We start from the raw sequence: 18983 nt of genomic DNA, 5'->3' as shown, positions 1-18983 counted from the left end.
TTCTTTTACATGCTGACTGCCAGTTGAACCAGTACCATTTGTTGAAAATGCTGTCTTTTTTCCACACTGGATGGTTATAGCTCCTTCTTTGTCAAAGATCAAGTGACCATAGGTGTGTGGGTTAATTTCTGGGTCTTCAGTTCTATCCCATTGATCTACCTGACTGTCTCTGTACCAATATTATACAGTTGGTTTTTTTTTTTTTTTAAATCACTATTGTGGTGTAATACTGCTTGAGGTCAGGGATAGTGAGTCCCCTAGAAGTTCTTTTATTGTTGAAGATAGTTTTTACTTTCCTGGTTTTTTTGGTTTTTTGTTTGTTTGTTGTTATTCATTTTCCAAATGAATTTGCAAATCACTCTTTCTAACTCTCTGAATAATTGAGTGGAAATTTTGATGGTGATTGCATTGAATCTGTAGATTGCTTTCAGCAAGATGGACATTTTTACTATATTAATCCTGCCAATCCATGAGCATGGGAATATGTCTTTCCATTTTCTCAGATCTTCAATTTCTTTCTTCAGAAACTTGAAGTTCTTATACAGATCTTTCACTTGCTTGTTAGAATCACCCCAAGGTATTTTATATTATTTGTGACTATTGTGAAGGGTGTTGTTTCCCTAATTTCTTTCTCAGCATGTTTATCCATTGAGTAGAGGAAGGCTCTGATTCATTTGAGCTAATTTTATATCCAGCCACTTTTCTGAAGTCGTTTATCAGGTTTAGGAGCTCTCTAGTGGAATTTTTGGGGTCTTAAATATATTATCCTATCATCTGCAAGAAGGACATTGTAATTAAAACAACAGAACAGTTGTCTCCACAAATGGTTCTTTTTTTTCCCCCTCATTTAGAGGATCAAACTTTTATAAAGCTCTGTAGAATCTCACACCAATTTTCTTGCACTTCACAACTTTCCTTTCATTTTCAATAGTCTTTTTTAAATAGAAAATATCATGAAACTAAACTGGCACAAAGCATATTATAACAATAATGTTTAAACATAGAAGGGAATTTACATATAGGCTTATGTGATATATGTGGGCGAGCTTTAGATGATGCCTTTTTCAGACTTTGCTCCATATTTCTTCATTCTGTCACTTTAAATCATCTCAAAACTACAGTTTCCAGATAACATTTAATAATGTAATATATAGGTCAATGATACCTAGTATATAACTTACTAATGATTGTGAAGATATGATCATGCATCTGCAAGTAGATTTAAGCCACACAGGTTTTATAGGCATATTAGCTTGGTTTAATTTGTGAATAATTTTATTTTATGTGAATATTGTCCTTGTTTATATGGAACTATTTCATAAATCCTTAGTAATATGGTCTAAACTCTAACTATTGATGTTCTACTGGTTAATTGGATATTTTCCTCTACATTATCTAGTGCATGGTTTCAAAATGGAACATGAAATACTTAACAGAGTATTTTAAATTAAAAAATTTATTCAGCATTTACTATTACCTATAATGTCAAGTTGAAATCAGTAAATTTTATTCATTTTTAGAAAACTTTTTCAGTGAACAACAGTTTAATTGTTCTTTAAATCTCAGGGAACAAGTGAATAGATTCCATATTCCTTACATTTTCTGGGCACTTGGAAGACATTCCATAAGTGTTCCCATTTCTTCTGTGATTGTCTGTCATTTGTGGCTCTATTCCTGAAGAGCTGCAACACAAGCAGGAGGAGATGAACCTTCTGTGTGTTGAGAGCATGGGAAGATTCTCAGCCACGTAGTGACTCACGTTCTTCTTTAACTCTGTGCAAAGGGAACTTCCCTAGAAACAGGGATCATTATACAAAAATGTCTTCCAGTAATTTTGGGTCATATTGTGACACTATTGTGGAATTATTATTATTTTATAAGTGCTTAGCTTATTTGATTGCTTTTAGTTAAATGAGGCCTTTGTAGACAACCCTTATGTAACTTATTCATATTTATGCATTCACATCTTTAAGTCCTATAGTTTTTCCTTGTTCGTCACTAGTATTTCCTACTTTTCAAGATAATATTTATTTTCATTTTGTTTACTGCTCCCTTCCCTACTGGAATCTGTTTAACTTGCATTCAGAACAGTTCCTGTATCATTGTAGGGCTTGTTACAACATTCTTGTAGCTATGCATTTCTCCCATAGAGTGGGACTTAGATTCAATCAAGAAGCGGATATTTCCCCTCCAAAAAATTATGTCATGTCACAATGGGAGCTTATCTTGCCTGGAAAATTACTGTTGCTAACACACCAGGTTCTTATGCAGGCCTATGGCTTTACATGGTTATGGATGACTTTTGTACCCACCACCTCAATAGCTTGTGTAGCATTTACCTGCGCTGTGAGTGCCAGCTAGAAGGAGCTTCCGGCTCGGTTTCAGCGTGATAGCTCTGTGTTCTGTCTCCAAAGGGTTTCTTGTCCTCAGCCACATGTTCTTACCATGTACAGGCTACAGTTTGTAATGCTTTCACACCTTACCCCTTCTGTTTATTATCGCTACAAACTAAGATTTAAGTCATTATTGCTTTATCATTAAGAATTGTTCATAGTTTATTAGTATTTTTAGTGTTTTGTGCTCTGAACACTTTTTAAAAATAGATGCAGAGAAATTGGAAGATAATGTTACTGAAATAATAGAAAACACATTGAGAAATACATATGAGAAAAGTTTGCAGAAAACGAGTTCTAGCAGTGTGGGTTTAGTGTTTGTTCCCTTTGTGTTCAGTTTTAAAGCTAATGCTGTTTGTATTCTCTACAAAAACATTTTCAAAACTCACAGCAATCTCTAACTTCAAAAGCAGAAGATCTACAGACTACTTATTAAAATTTCATGCATTAAGTATGTGACAGGTTTATTAGGAGCAATAGAATTGTTTATCGTAGATATTTAAGGTAAACTGCACAGTGTCGTTTTAATATGGACTTATATAGTAAAAGACACTAAAATATTTTAGCACTTTAACTGTCTTTGGGATCCACACATCTATGTTTACTTGACATATATTTGTTACAAGCCTGCTGTGGTTTTTATTTTTCCCCAAATTCCAAGACAATTCCTAGTTCCAGAGTAGGTTTAAAGGACAGTACTTCTGTATTAACTGTGGATCTTCCAGGTTTTCCTTCATGTTTTCATAACTATTTAGTTTTCTTTTAAAAATATGTTCAAATTAGTGGTTATTTAACTTCAGTTTCTAAATTGTGTGTTTGTTTAATTCCTTACTAGGACCTCTTCCATTTTAATTACCTACTTAATGGGATTAGTCTCTTCAAGGATTAGGTGAAGATGTCCTAGCCTTTCTGTTTAGATCCCTAGACTTAAACTAGGCCTCAGGGTTAGAGCTTTCAATTTCCTTTCCCTCATGCTCTTCCTGGCCTTCTCAGGCCTTTGCTCCTCTCATTGACCATCTTTTTTGCAAACAGATATTGATGGTGTTGCAAACAGATATTGATAATGCTACTGATAGGATAATGTTGACACCAAGACTGTTTCACAATTAATACCAGTGACTCAAAATACTAGAAGGTTACAGTTTCTCCCAAAGTGGAGAGTTGTGTATTATCTTTGATAATGATTTCAAGGTAACAGGCCAACTTCTTATAATTATAGAGGAATCATGAGACATATAAAGAACTAAAAGACAACTTGAAAATTCTATAGCAAGGACTTCCTTTACTGGTCATAGTAAGTGGGTTGGTAGCTTCATTTCTAAAAACCCAGATTCTATTGAATTCATGAGAAGAGGTAAAGAAATAGTGAAAATATATACCATTAATATTTAAATTTTAAAGATAAGTTATTGAGTTCACTGCAGTAGGGCTGTGGGATGGGCACTAGCCATATTACTGCCTGCTTCATGTTAATATTTTTTTAAAAAACAGGTAGACAATGGGCTCCAGTCTGAGTTTTTATTAAAGTGATCTCTATTGCTTGCAAATGCCCTGGCAGACCTATATCTGTAGGAAGGAAGTGCAATGAGCTGCAGGAGTTAGATAGCAAAGGACTAGTAGTTTGGGATGCTGGGGGATATGCTGGCAGGGATTTAGTTGAGCTAATATATTTTGGGGTGAAAAATAACTTACTTTAAGAAATTGGAGCACTAGTTTGTACCTCACAAAGCAAAAGTTTTTATCGACTACCTGCTACAGAGCAAGTAAATTGACTTGAAAGCTGGAGGAATGAATACCTCAAAATATGTGACAGAAACAAAAGTACTTGACTGTGCTTCTCTAACTCAAAAGCTATAGCATGGTGAAAGACCAAAAATTCATTCATTGAGGACAGACTGACTGTGAGAAACAAATGGCAGTAGCATACACTGACCATGAAGCCAGCCGTCACTGTCTCCAGAGAAAGGAAAGCTTGTACAGACAGGTGGGAGAAGGTCCAGTGTGTGCTGAGTAGGCATAGGGAAGGGTGAGACAGATGTTAAAGGAACCAAAATCAAAGAAAGTCCACATTCGCAGAGCAGGAATCCAAAGTAGATTTAAAAACAAGAACAACAGATAGAGCAAAGAAACAGCACTAAAATAAATCTTAAAATTCTTGAAAGCAATTAAATATAGCATTAGAATTACAAATGATCATATTATCTTCAAATGCTAGGGTAAGAGTAATGTCATTTTAGAGTTCTATGTTCAATTAAAATGAGGATAAATTAAGTATATGTTCAGAAAAATAGGGTAAAGAATTCTTTACCCAGTTAATTACTAAAGGATCTATGTCAAAACAGAAATTGGATTCACGGCACTGGCAAGAACATAGATCTGTCTAAACCAACATTAATCAACACATTACTAATAGTGGGTGTTGGACAAACTTTTAGGTGGCAAGAAAATTTTCTATCTCAAAATTGGCAGAATTAGATGTGAATGCCAACTTTTGGTTGTAAAGCTTGCTTTAGGCATAGGGATTCTGCCTTCTGCATTATAACCTCTGATTAACATAGACAAAGGAGCAAAGAATAAAGCCTAAGAAATGATTATGGTCCATTAAAATGGAGGGGCGGTGATGGTGTCAGGGCTGGAGAGATTGCTCCGTGGTTAAGGGAGCTGGCTGCTCTTGCAGAAGACCCAGATTTTATCCCCAGCCCTGCACAAAGGCACACAACTGTCTGTGACTAGTTTCTTAGGACCTGATGCACTTTTCTGGTCTGTGTGGGTATCAATCAGGCAAGTGGTGCATAGATATACACATGGGAAAGAAAGGGTTGTGACAAATATGGACTTTATTGATAGCGTTTCTCTAGGTTTATCAGAAAGTAAAAGCACGAGGTTCCCTGCTCCCTGGGATTCTACATGAAAGTGTTTGTTCATTGTGCTAACATTATGCCTGATATGTGGTAGATTCTCAATGAATATTTGCAAATGGACAGGGAATGACACTGTCACTCTTTCTATTACCACGTAGTCTTCTTCCAGACTCTAGCTGACCCCATGAAATTAAAGATTCTATCTCAAATTTCACACTCACTCACTAATGCTTAAGAGAAATGTCTCTTCAAAGAGCCGATTCTATTTCTTTTTCCTTCCTTCAACTTGAGAACCACCACAATCCTGCATTTTCCTAAGTCTTCCTAAAGCGAAATTTAAGATACTAGAAAAAGCCCTAGCACAGAGGCAATGATGTATTTCAACTAGAGAAGTCATGAAATTAATCATGATAAACTTGAACTTCTGTCAGGAATAAAGAACACATGCAAGAAAAATGTTGCTGCAGAACTAAACTGAGGAAGAAAAACCATTATTTCCATCCACTAACTGTACCTCATAAGTATTTCATTTAGGAAAAATAATTTCACAAGTACGATCTTTGTTTTATAGAAATTTATCAAAAGATACAAAACTTTCAGCCTGCAGTTAACTTCATCACAGCTTGGAACCTTCATGAAAGTGTTTATTCAGTAGTCTGTATTCATATGCAAAGGAAACTGTTCTATCGAAATATGTTTCCAATATTCTAGAACTTCTTACTTGGTGTGAAGTGAACTTTTCTTGTATATTGACTTTATCTTCCTAAATTCAATATCAAAATTCTTATTCAAGATTAAATGCCAATTAGGAATTCTGTTGTAAAAGTGTCAGTGATCTCTGTGACTACTTCAACAGTCCTTCCAGTGTAGATCTGTAGCCCTTTGCTTCATGTAGTAATGTGTGATAAGTTAACTCCCTAGTAACATGTCAATTTTCAGGAAGCCAGTAAAGAGCAAGCTCCTAAGAAATGCAGAAATCTGTCTTTCAAACATTGGAGAAAGCTGTATCCTTGTTCTTGATAGTACAACTGTGAAGTAAAAGGCCACAGCCATCTGCCACTTTGGGTAGAGATTTTCCCCAAAGATGCTTTTAGAAAGTAACATTTCTGTAACACCACTGAATTGTATGTTTTACTAATGGATACTCTCTGTATTGTCTTCTTCAATAGTAGAATTCTCATTGTACAGTTATGTATTTTAGGTTTCTTTTACCTTTGTCTAAAGTAAGATTTAGACCTAACACAAAGAATAGGATATGAGAACTCTTGTTTAGAGATAAGTTTATTTTTCACATTTTAAATATATTGTTCTATTAGATGTCTTTGTGAACTTGTTTGGATTTGTGTAGACTTTATACACATGGATTAGTATTTTAAAACCTTTAAATAGTAGCAGTCCTACTATTTTGAAAACATTAAGCTAAAGGAATGAACTGAAAAATACATTGTAAGAACAAGGAAGTATATCTACTTAGTTTCGTTAAAAAGGAGCATTTTAGATTGATATGACCTTTTAATATCAGAATATGTAACATTTAATAAGGATATTCTAATTTTTTCATTTTAGCTCACTAGTTTATAAATAGAGGTTACAATTTTAAGTACATTTAAAGTTTTTAAATTTAATTTCTATTTTGTGTGTATGAGTGTTTTGATGCATGTCTGTCTATGCACCATGCGCGCCTGGTGCCCAGGAAGGCCAGAGAGCATTGGACTCCCCAGAACTGTAGTTATAGATGAGTGTGCCCTGCCATGCCGGGGCTGAGAACCAAGCTCAGGACATTTGCAAGAGCAGCCTGTGCTGTTAACGGCTAAGCCACTTCTCTAGATCCCAATTTTTAAGCATTTTACGGCCTAATGTATATTGTATGTCACCTCCTGATTGATAGAAGACTTCCCTAGTAGAAACCCAAGAGTTCTAGCAGTGTACTGACGTATACTGTGGGCATTTCCATTTGACCAGTCATCAGTTTCCACATTCTACTGCTTTATGTCTCAATTCTGTCTATGTCACATGACTTCTTTTGTGTCTGGAGCTAAAACATCCTGTGAGACATAAAGGTGAAAGGATTAAGTGCTATATATTAATTAATCTGCATTTTATTGTATATTATTGCAAATATATTTTGATTCATAGTTATAGTCAAAATCAACAATGGTGATGTTAATTGATAATCACATGTAAAAGAATAGAAATTTTGAGTATTTTTATCTAATGTTAATTTAAAAAATAAGTAGAACAGTTTACAGAGACGTTATTTGGACATAGTTTAGAATCTTATAACTCAACATAATGTTTTATAGTCTCAATATTAGAAAAGTCTCATAATTCTGTTGAGACTGGAAACTAATAAATTGAAGGAGAAAAGATGGCTATACATACCTAAAATGTCATAAACAGCAGTATTTTATGAAAGTTTACCTGTCATTGTGATAAGCTGAAAGTAACATTTCTAGATAATTCTTAGACATACAAAATTTAGAAATGACTCCAAAATGTATTTTATATTTCTTTACATTTATATGTTAAATTCTTAGCCACTCTATCGTGTGTCTGTCTGTCTCTGCCTCTCTCCCCTCATACCAAGTTTTAAAAATAATTTTATTTGAATGTTATGTAAGGAATCATTTATGTGATAGTGCTTTGTTGGTAATTGTTACGCAGAAAAATTCTCTGTATTCTCTTTTCTTGTTCTCCCATATTAATGACATGTCTGTCTACGCTTATGAAAACATCCCCACTAGTATTAAATACTAACATACACTTTATCCACTAAAACAAGATTAGATCACAGTTTAAGTGGTCCTGCTAAATGACCCTCTGAGAGAACAGCACAGCACCTGCATCCTCTTCCCAACAGCAGCAAGTGATGCCGAATGGCTGCGCTGTTTGTGAGAAATCACACGAGTCCACCTCCATCCCTGATCAACTTGCTTTTGCCTTCTTTCCTAGGAAGTGTGTAGAGAGCTCTGGTGTCTCAGCAAAAGCAACCGCTGTGTCACCAACAGTATTCCAGCTGCTGAGGGGACACTGTGCCAGACGGGGAACATTGAAAAGGGGGTAAGTACAGCGGGTCTGTTCACTGCTTGGCACATAGATTAAACTGATCAGCTTCTGGTGCTGGTGTCCACACACTGGAAGTCTATATAATTTAAGTTGTTCTTTGAAATAACAAATTTCTAATCAAGTGATAGCTGTCCTATCTTTATATTTACAAATGCGCTTTACTTATGAAATAGAAGGAATTAACTTTTCTGTGTCAGTTTCACATAAAAGAACAATAATTAAAAAAATGAAGCACTTTATTGGACGTGGAAATTATGGCTGATAATCTTACTTTATATAATCTGATTTTAAAAATATCTTCTCTAAGGATTATTCATGCAGGGTTAGGGTATAACTGAAATGCTGAGTGCTTCCCTAAAATGTGTGAAGGTCTGGGCTCAATCTTCAGCACCACAGAAAGAAAGGAACTGTTCTAACAGATAGAAAAAATACTCATATCCTGCTACAAAATTCTCTGGAATTGTTATATACATAAATTCTAGAATTTATTCTATGTAGTGAATTTATAACTAATACTTGTCATCTCTTCTCTATTCTGCCTTCTTCCATGTAAGCTTGGCTACTTTCAACAAAGATCACACTGAATTTCAGCTTGCAGTGGGATATTTAAATAAAAAGAATGAAAGTTTTTGGGCAGCTGTCACAGTTTATTAATTCTTGCTGACGGCTTCATTCAGGACCCATGACCTAGTGCCATGTTGATGGCTTTTCCATGCTGGGTTTGGAAATGTTGGTAAATTATGCTAAATATAAGAATTGGTAAGGCCATTTTTAAAGGATTAGGGATTTTTTTTTCAAAATTTGTAAGTAGCCAATAAAAATACAGAGACCTTCATACACTACAAAAATTCTTTCTTTTGCTTTTTTTTTTCACTGAAGTAATAGAAAATATTAGGAACCACATTCTTGAAACAACAGTCTGGTTTATTTTGGACCTGCCAGTCCTTGTCAAGGACAAGTAGCAATTTACATCCATCTGTGAAGAAATGTGCAAGTGAAGGAGGAGGCCGCGGTGGGGGTCTGTTGCTTTAGTAACCATTCACTGATGGACTGTTCTTTTCACGGTCTGGCCTGAACCATGGTTTCTCTCCTCCTAGAATAGCACTATCAATAGACTGGATGGGTTTTTCTTTTACTTCATTTTCTTAAGCAGAAAAATATTTGTCTTTAAATATTCATGACCTAGAGATGTAATCAGAGATAGAATACTTGCTTAGTGTTCATAAGGCCTTGGGTCTGACTCCTAGCACTACAGAAAGACACAGTGAGTAAACATCTCCTACTGACAAACATCCTAGAAGTTATATAATCTTCACATATTAGTAATTTTACCATGAGCAGTAACTATTTGAACATACATGGCTCAAGGTCACTAATCATTTATGCAGCAAACACATTTTCATATTTGTGTGTATGTGTGTGTGTGTGAGTGTGTGTGTGAGTGTGTGTGTGAGTGTGTGTGTGAGTGTGTGAGTGTGTGTGGTGTGTGTGTGTGTGTGTGTGTGTGTGTGTGTGTGTGTGTGTGTGTGTGTGTGTGTGTGTGTGTGTGTGTGTGTGTGTGTGTGTGAGTGTGTGTGTGAGTATGTGTGTGTGGTGTGTGTGTGTGTGTGTGTGTGTGTGTGTGTGTGTGTGTGTGAGTGTGTGTGTGTGAGTGTGTGTGTGAGTGTGTGTGTGTGTGTGTGTGCTGATAGCAGGTCTTTAATTATCATATCATAGGACTATATGCATATATGTGATGAAGACTGAATATCTCTTAGAAATTACAAATTTGGAGGATGCTCAGAAAACATGTGCAAGGTTAAGTGACAATATTGAATTTAAGTTATGTACGTAAATAGAGTCGGAATTATTCTTAAACATGCATAAAAATAAGCAGAGATAAAACAGTGTGAATGAAATAGGGCAAAAATACATTTCCTTCTTAATTTCTTACATTGTATTTTGCTTTGTTCTGCAAGACACTATTTCTCTGTGTAGTCTTGGCTGTTTTGGAACTAATTTTGTAGATCAGGCTAGCCTTGAACTCACAGAGCTCTGCCTGCCTCTGTTTCCCAAGTGCTAGGATTAAAGGTGTGTGTCACTACCAATTGGCTAAGGCTAACATTCTTAATTTAATAGACTTTCAGATCCCTTTTTTCAAATGAAGCTTGCATAATTTTAATATATGCATTTAAAATGAGTACTCCAACTGCATATGTAGCAGAGAATAGCCTTGTTGTGGCACCAATGGAAGGGGAAGCCCTTGGTCCTGCCAAGGTTGGACCTCCAGTGCAGGGGAATATGGGGGGAATACCTGTATGGGGGAGGGGGAGGGGTTGGGAGCTTATGGACAGGAAACCAGGAAAGGGAATAACATTTGAAATGCAAGTAAAGAAATATATCTAATAAAAAAAGAGAGAGAAAAAGGAAGAAAGAAAGAAATGAGGACTGCTCTGGTTTCAAGGGTTCCTTGCTGGATCTTAGTCTGTCTTCCTAGAACTTACTAGCTCCCAGACCAGACATACCTCCACAGAATAACTTGGACTCCATTAAAAACTACTTAGGAACCTTATAAGTAAAGCAATTGTTGTGAATCAAGATGCCAATTTTATTGACAACACAACAGCGTACAATAATAGGGTCAATATGGTAGATGTCATCATCTAAAGCTAATATATAAAGCACATCTTAGCCATTTTCCCAGAAGCATGGATGATGGATAGTTTTAGGAATGGTACTAACAAACCTTAAAATGAATGAACCTGTGGGTGGAAAAACCCAATGCAGGTTCCTACCTGTCTGGACAATAATACAAGAAACCACTTTAGTTCAAAGTGTCAACAAAAGAGAGTTTGTTAAGTGTGATGGCTCATGGCAGTAATTGTCATTTGTGAGTCATGGGAACTGTAAACTCTATTCCATATACAATTTACAAGTGAGAGATTCTAAGGATAGCTAAGTGAGATAATATTTTACTTGGCATGTATGAAGTCCTAGTGTAATAGGCCATCATGTGTGCATAAGCACACACATGCAGACACAAACACACACACAGAGACACACAAATTTTGTTTAAAAAAAAAAGACTTTAGAGAACTAACTAACCCTGCATTTTAAAACAAACAAAAAACAGTCAAAGATGAATGGGCTGAGTATTTTTTACTCATTGATTAACTATATTTACTACTTATTTGTATAATTTTTTGTTATTAAAAATGATATATGTTTACTGTTACTAAATACAGACTTTAGACTTAGAGCTTTTATTTGAAATATAAATGTTTATTTGGAAATTAAATGAGAACTCTGGTCAGAATTTTGAGTAGAAAGAAAGGAAGAAAGGAAGAAAGAAAGGAAGAAAGAAAGAGAGAGAGAAAGAAAGAAAGGAAGGAAGAAAGAAAGAAAGGAACAAAGAAGCAAAGAAACAAAGAAAGAAAGACCATGCCTAGTCCTGGGGACAAAATTAAAGTGGAAATTTCAATTGATCTGATCAACCTTGTGGTTAGTTTAATCTAGCCCTGTAAATATAGGTGACATTCCCAATAATACAGATGACAATGATACTATTTTAAAAGTACTTATACTATGCCAGATACATGTTTCCATGTCTCTATTGACAAACTCCAGTGAAATAGATACGGTGTTAACAGTATTTTACAGATAAAAGACTGAAGAACCCAACACTTCAAAACAATTTCATGCCATAGCTGAGGCTCCCTTCCTGGCCTTTCTAATCCATAGCTAAAGTCCTTCTATCTTAATTTATTTTCTGATAATGATTTGCGTGTATTGAAAAAAGCAGTGTTTCATTGCTATAGAAATGAAGTAGACCAATAAGCATGAGGTAGGCAATAGCAATATAATTTACTCCAGTAAATGGATTTCTTGTTTATCAACATGTAGCAGTCAATTGTTTGGTAAGAAATCACAGAAAGAAGTCAATGTGGGCAGAACACTGAGCTAATATGTGCTTACAAGAAAATTGATAAAAGAATGGGAACCTTAACAGAAGAGCAAACATACTTTTCCGTACTGAAGTGACACTGGAATGAGAGAATTGCATGGGAGTGAGCTTTTTAACAGGCTTTCTCAGTATCACTGCTTAGCATTGTCATGTGCCAGGCTTAACCATCATAACCAGCAGCCACAAGGTGCCACAAGGCATAGAGATGCAAATGGAGCCTCCACATTATGAGCTTACCCTTGAGTTTCAACTACTCTCATCAAAAAGAGGTTACTTCTTAAGTAACCTCTACCCAGTCTAGCCACCTGAGCCAGCAGGTAAACCCAAAGCTGTTCATAGTTGTCTGGATTAATCTTTCTAAGGGAGAACTTAGAAATATCACTTGAGCGATAGCATAGGCAGAGCCAGGGGATTGGATCCATGATGATCTCGTCAAACTCTGGCTGCAAAAGCTGTGGGATCCTTGCCCGGAGGCGCGGGTCCACAAACGTTCCATAACTGTTCCATGCACATTTAGCAGATGGAATAAGAAATATGGCCAAAAAATTAAAAACTGATCTTTGCGTGAGTCCTGGGGGGTCTGACATTGCTATTACAGCCATTGGATGTTTGCCTGAATAAGCCATTCACAAACTGAATAAGAACCATATGGCCAGAATGCATGTGCTCAGGGACAGTAGCATCAACTAAAGGAGGAAATGTGATGAGCCCAGACGGTGTGCTGGTACTGATGTCCATGGGTCAGTCTCCTACAAACCAGTCTATGTAACTTCCATCCAAAGAATTAACAACAGCCCCTTGGGTAGGAGTTAGGGATCCTGTATTTGATTAGATAGTAAATACGGATTTAGACTGTAGGAACTCCAGTAGTAGTTTTGGCATTGTTACTGAACAGGATATTGGGGATAATCAAAACCCAATCCTTAGAATCCCTGTTCATAACCACAAAGAAAGTTTCAAATGTTTGTTTTATTGCCAGAAGATTCATTTAATGATTCTATAAGATTCAATTACAGATATAGGCCAGCATTTGGTTATATATATAAGTGACATTGATCCCTAATTTCTTGCATGGAAAAGTATGGCTGGATTAGGAAGAGATTATTAGATTCCTTTTAAAGCACTGGACATATAGCAGGGCATTTGCAATCTTATTCTTAATTCACCTAGGGTAGAAGGTAATATGTTTTACTGGACACCAAATAAACACACAGAGTGAGGACAGAATAGTTTTTCCAAATGCCCTACAAGCGAGAGTAGTGTGGATGACAAGTTCTGATTGGGACTTTGGGCTGAAATGTAGCCTAAACAGCCACACCGCTGCACAGTGGGAGCACTGGCCCTTAACAGCGCTGTGCTCCAGCCCTCTGCTCCTCTGATTTGAAACTGCTCTGTATTAAACCACCAATATCAGTTCTTTTAAAATTTAAGGTTTCTTTAGAGTTCTGTTTATAACAAGATATTATATACTCTAAATATATAAGATATTATATACTCTAAAATAGTTCTAGGTAAAGAGAAACCCATTTCCAAGCATTGGGCCACACACCTACAATTCCAGCACTCAGGAGCCAGAGGTAGGAAGATTACCATGAATTTTCGACCAAGGTGTGCTACAAAGTTAATTCTAGTCCTGCCTGGCTACAGAGTAAGATTTTCTCAATAAGCCCCAAAATACAACAACTCATTTACAAATGAGAACTATACAGTTTAAACAATGCGGCAGTTCAATAATAAGTGATGTTGTTTACTTACTAAGACTGGTTAAAGAAAATGTTTAAAAGAACCACTGCTCTTTAGATAATGTTTTAAGAATATTTATTTAATTTAAAGGAAATGTGGAAATTAAGAAACAATATGAGGGTTATTTTTGGAAACATGAAGTTTCATTTATCTCAGCTTTATAAATTTTAACTGCACTTAAATTAGCAGGAAGAAAAAGAAATATATAACTTCCCTAGCTAATTGATCTATAGTAACAAGTCTATTAGTTAGAGCCATGCAAGACTACTAGTTTGGATAGGACTTTTGAGAGTCAGGATTAGAAGCTGGATTATATCTATATATCTAACTTTCATACTTTAAACGAGTCCACCCTTCTAAAAATAGAGCATTTGTTTGACAACTTTGTAATAAAGAATAGTCACACAATAGAACACTGGAAAACTTCTTTATGTATACTGGTTGATGCAACTATTACCTCGTCCATCTGTAGTCTCAGGTGGGTGTCTTTAAAGCCCCAATTATTCATTTAGATTACTTCCTTTTTAAATAATGTAGTGCATTAAGATACTTACTAACAATAGAGAGAGGTAGCAATAACTGCAAAAAAGGTAAGTTCAAAGTAGGAAGAAATAAAATAAGATACAAGAGGATATACCTGATGAAGATCAGAATCAAACAAGTTGCTTGGGAGATTTTAATTTCTTTTAAAAGTCTTCTGTTGAACTGATGTGTAAAGTTTTCTTACTCTAGTCTATATTGGAGTAAAGAACAATTAGTTGCCATTTTATAGTTAAGGAAACAAAAGGAATCAGTGAATTGCTCTGTAGCCTAAATAGCATTGCTAGAATAAGAACTGAGAGTAGTAACATAAAGCTTCCTCCTCTGTTGACACTAGCTTGTAAGCTAGTAATGTTAACTAGTTATCAAATAGGAGACCAGTCTCGTTAGATATGAGGTATCTGATATTACTAATACTGTGATCATTTTGCCCATTCTTACTTGTTATTTGGCTTCCTATTATCAGTCTTATTACCCCATTGAATAATTTTAAAAACATAATTTACACATTAAATGTCTCCTAGAAAACTATTTATGGAATACTATGATCGTGTAAGCATTCATTAATAACGAGAAAGGAAGGTCAAAAGGTCAAAGCCTGGACTGCACAGTAGATTCAAGGCTATTCTGTTCTATATGAGATCCTGTCTCTAAAATACGTAAGCTTCAGAGTCTCCCAAAACTGATGAAAATTGAGCAGATTTTGTAAGTTACCTAATCTATCTTTTACTTTAAGGGGTTTATTTATGTCAATTTTGGGTGAGAGAGAACCAAGAGAGAGTAATGAAATATATGTCATGCAAAAAGAATGATAAACTATTTGTGGGGAGGAAAAGGGTGTGGGAAAGCTGGGGTCAAATAAGAATATATTTATATATGTATATGTATGTATACATATATGCACTTATTTCCTTACACATGTGAAAACATTACAATGAAAACTCAAGTTTTTTAAGCTAATTAAAAGTTATTTTAGTGTGTGTGTGTGTGTGTGTGTGTGTGTGTGTGTGCGTGTGTGTGTGTGCGCGCTGGGGATTGAATGCTTAGATCTTTGGATGCCAAGCATCTGTTCTACCACTGACTTCCATTCTATCCCAAAAATGAGGTTCAAAAGGAAAACAAGACAATTTATGTGACTCTTTCACTGCGGTATATTTTGTAACATCAATAATTTTTAAATAGTTTGTAAATTATATCTTTCAATACTTCTGTGGCCCTCAGTATTCTTTTATCCCAAGAAAGATTTAAAAAGTAAAACATTTATTTACAAATCTTGCCTTCTCAAGGAAGTTTGAAATGAAAAGGAAGCAAATATGAGTTTGTCTACCTTAATCTTCTCTAGATCTTTTCTGACATATAATGACTGAAATGTGACACAGATCCCAGAATTTAGCCATAATAATTCATGCAATGATTTTTGTATCTATGTATTAGATACCAAGTAGTACCGAGGGAGTCTTCCTTTCTACAGGGTGGTCTTGGAAAGGCTCTTCAGCTCTTCTGTCTAATATGTTACTACATGCTGCTATGATGTCCTTAAAATATGGCTAGTCTGAGGAACAGAATTTTACAAATCCATGTGATATTCTCAAGGCTTTACCTTCTAAGCAGGGAAGTGATTAAATGGTTTCTAATCATAAGAGAGTTGAAATGGAGGACATAAGTACCAGTCCATAATGGAAAGGAAGACACTGGGACAAGGCAGGGTGGTGAGGTGCCCCATCAGAGTAAGAGTAGTCCTGGAAAAACTGTTAAATGATACTTGATCTGAGACTAAATAATCAGAACATTTCTATGTGGAGAACTGGAAGCTGGGTGTGATGGCACCCAGCCCTTAGGAGACTAAATCATTAGTTTCCATGGTCAGCCTGGACTATGTGGCAAGAACCTATTTTGAGTGACTAATTAATTAAATAAAAAGACTAGGGTTATGGCTCAGTGTAGAGAACCTAGCCATGTATGCAGCCCTCTGATCTGTGGGGTCAGTTAGGAGAATACTACCTGAAGGAGGAGAAAATGTGCTAATGAGGGAGTAAGTGTAGAACAAGAAAGGGAGGGAGGGAGAGAGGGAAGGAGGGAAGGGGAGGTGGGAGGGGGAGCAAAGAGGAGAAGAGGAGAGGGAAGGGAAGAGAAAGGAGGGAAAAGAAGGAAAAGCCTGTATGACTGCTCCTTTCGGTACAGAGCAGAGGAGGCTACAGAAGGAGGTAAGTACTCCATCAGCAAATATAGGGAGAAGGGATATGGGAAAGCACTGAAGTCTTCTAAGCAAAATGATGACGGCATCTTTCTGAAAATAAATTCAAAAGAGAAAGATGGAGGCAGAATCGCCAAGTGAGGAGCATTTGCCACCAGTTGTTACTAGGGTGGCAGCAATTAGGTGAAAGTGAAAGAAAACTTGGTTTCTCTCAGAGGTAAAAACCAACAAACTTGGTGACAGAATTAGGATAATGTCATGATTGACTTCTAAGGACCCCATAGTTTATTGTACGGTTAAACTTCTTACAGTTTGATTCTGCTGACACTATTTACCTATATAACAGTGTTGCCTAGTTATCCATGTAAACATCACTTCGTAACATGTTTAATTGTTAATGTTTAATAATTAATAGAACACACCAACAAAAACCTACAAATGCTTGGATTAAAAGAAAACTTTTATTTCTGCCATATACTGCAAATAAGATTTATCATGCTAGACTTATGAGCTCATTATGTGATGTCTGCTTTTTGATCAATTATTCCAGGCTCTATCCTTAGGTGCAGTATGTGTGGTTTATTGAACAGAGGAAAACTGAGCAGAATTCCAGAGTTCATACATGGGCCTTACACATGGCTAGTTAATATATATAAGGTGTTTGTGCCCAGTCCCTGGTGTCTTGGCATTACTTTTATTATGTCTGTCCTGCTCCTGGATGAAATGCCACAAAGCATTCTTTTACTATTATAGCCTCAACCAGTTTCTTTCTTTTTTTAAAGAATGAACAATTACCATCATAAAATCTCCTTAGTGGGGAACTTTCCATATTGTGTTATCATTCCACAAATCTAATAATAGTGGAATATAAAGATCTTTTCAAAGAATTACTACAATATCTAAAAATGATTTTGAGGCCTATAGCTAACTCTGTAATGAGAAACACTAAAAGTCTGGAAGAGGAGAAATAAAGAAAAACCATCAGAGTCAGGGCTTCTAAACTGTTACATGTTGGAGACTATAAATCTGCCCAGCTGACAGTTGCAAATCATTGCACCTTTGCCATTGTCTAAACACAGCTACAAGCCTGTTCTGTACTTCTGAGGATGCTAATGCTTAAAATTGGTCATTATCTAACTTTTATGATGTATACAGACATCTTTCTTCATAGCTCTATTCGCTTCAAAACTAATTCTGTGTTTTCTGTGCAATTACAGTGGTGTTATCAGGGAGATTGTGTTCCTTTTGGCACTTGGCCCCAGAGCATAGATGGGGGCTGGGGTTCCTGGTCACTGTGGGGCGAGTGCAGCAGGACCTGTGGAGGAGGAGTCTCTTCATCCCTAAGACACTGTGACAGTCCAGCGTAAGTAGCTAAAGTAAGCCGAGCCAACAAAAAGACACAGTTGGAAATGATTCAAAGCTGTGGTTTCACGTGTTATCTGTAAAAACATTTCCCTAGCAAGCCAAATGCTTGTCTTCAGAACAAGCAATGGGTCCAGGAAAGTGGAGGAGCTTTGTTAAACAGAGTTATTTTTATTCCTTTCCCCTTATTGTATAAGTAAAATTTAAAAAAAAAAAAAAGAATTCAAAAAGAAAGAAAAGACTAAGAAAACACCTAAACATTTAAAATAGAAAAGCACTGTCTGTCTAGATTAACTAGTAATAATGAGATCTTCTCCTCTGAAAAGCCACTGAATTATGGATGAATTCAGGCCTTTTCTTTTCTTTTCTTTCCTTTTTTTTTTTTTTTTTTTTTTTTTATTACCATTATTCCCAGTAAAAGAAGGGTTTTCATATGTTACATAAAATCATTACTGTAACATTACTATTAAAAGGACCAATAAGAGGACTTCAGGGGTTGAAATGCCTCGATTCCATCACAAATCACAGTGAGACAGTCCTGCCCTTGTGTTAAAGTGGCTTGCATTCGCATGCTCCTGTTGGTCCCTCCCAAAGCCACTTTCTCCAGGGCTGCTCCACGCAGGTCAGCCCGCTCCTTTCCCCTGCTCTTCTCTCCACCAGCGTCCCTGGAGGCAAGGCCAGCCTGTCAGTATTCTTTGGCAGCTCTTATTTCTTCTCCCTCTTATCAGTGGGCAGGTGAACAGTTTCTTTAGTTTGCTTTTTCCTATTTTGCCTAAGACTCCTTGGCTGCAACTGACTATCCATTGTGTCTAGAACTGATGCTGAGGACCTTTTCATTGACTAGTCTTTACTGAAGAATAATGTTATGACATCTCTATTCA

At 36.1% G+C, this 18983-nt stretch overlaps 1 protein-coding gene across 1 annotated transcript in view; it reads left to right on the top strand.

The window, feature by feature from the left end:
* The window catches only part of Adamts6 (ADAM metallopeptidase with thrombospondin type 1 motif 6), a 217821-nt gene that overhangs the window by 110295 nt on the left and 88543 nt on the right, over positions 1–18983 (top strand). The window contains exons 12-13 of the mRNA XM_032898945.1: positions 8207–8314; positions 17958–18103. Of these exons, the coding sequence (XP_032754836.1) occupies positions 8207–8314; positions 17958–18103 (254 nt within the window). The remainder of the gene's footprint in view (positions 1–8206; positions 8315–17957; positions 18104–18983) is intronic.

The sequence above is a fragment of the Rattus rattus genome, chromosome 3, assembly GCF_011064425.1.
Source record: "Rattus rattus isolate New Zealand chromosome 3, Rrattus_CSIRO_v1, whole genome shotgun sequence".
NCBI lineage: Eukaryota > Metazoa > Chordata > Mammalia > Rodentia > Muridae > Rattus > Rattus rattus.
The sequence above is the reverse complement of the archived record's forward strand: the minus strand, read 5'-3'. Positions and strand labels throughout refer to the sequence as shown.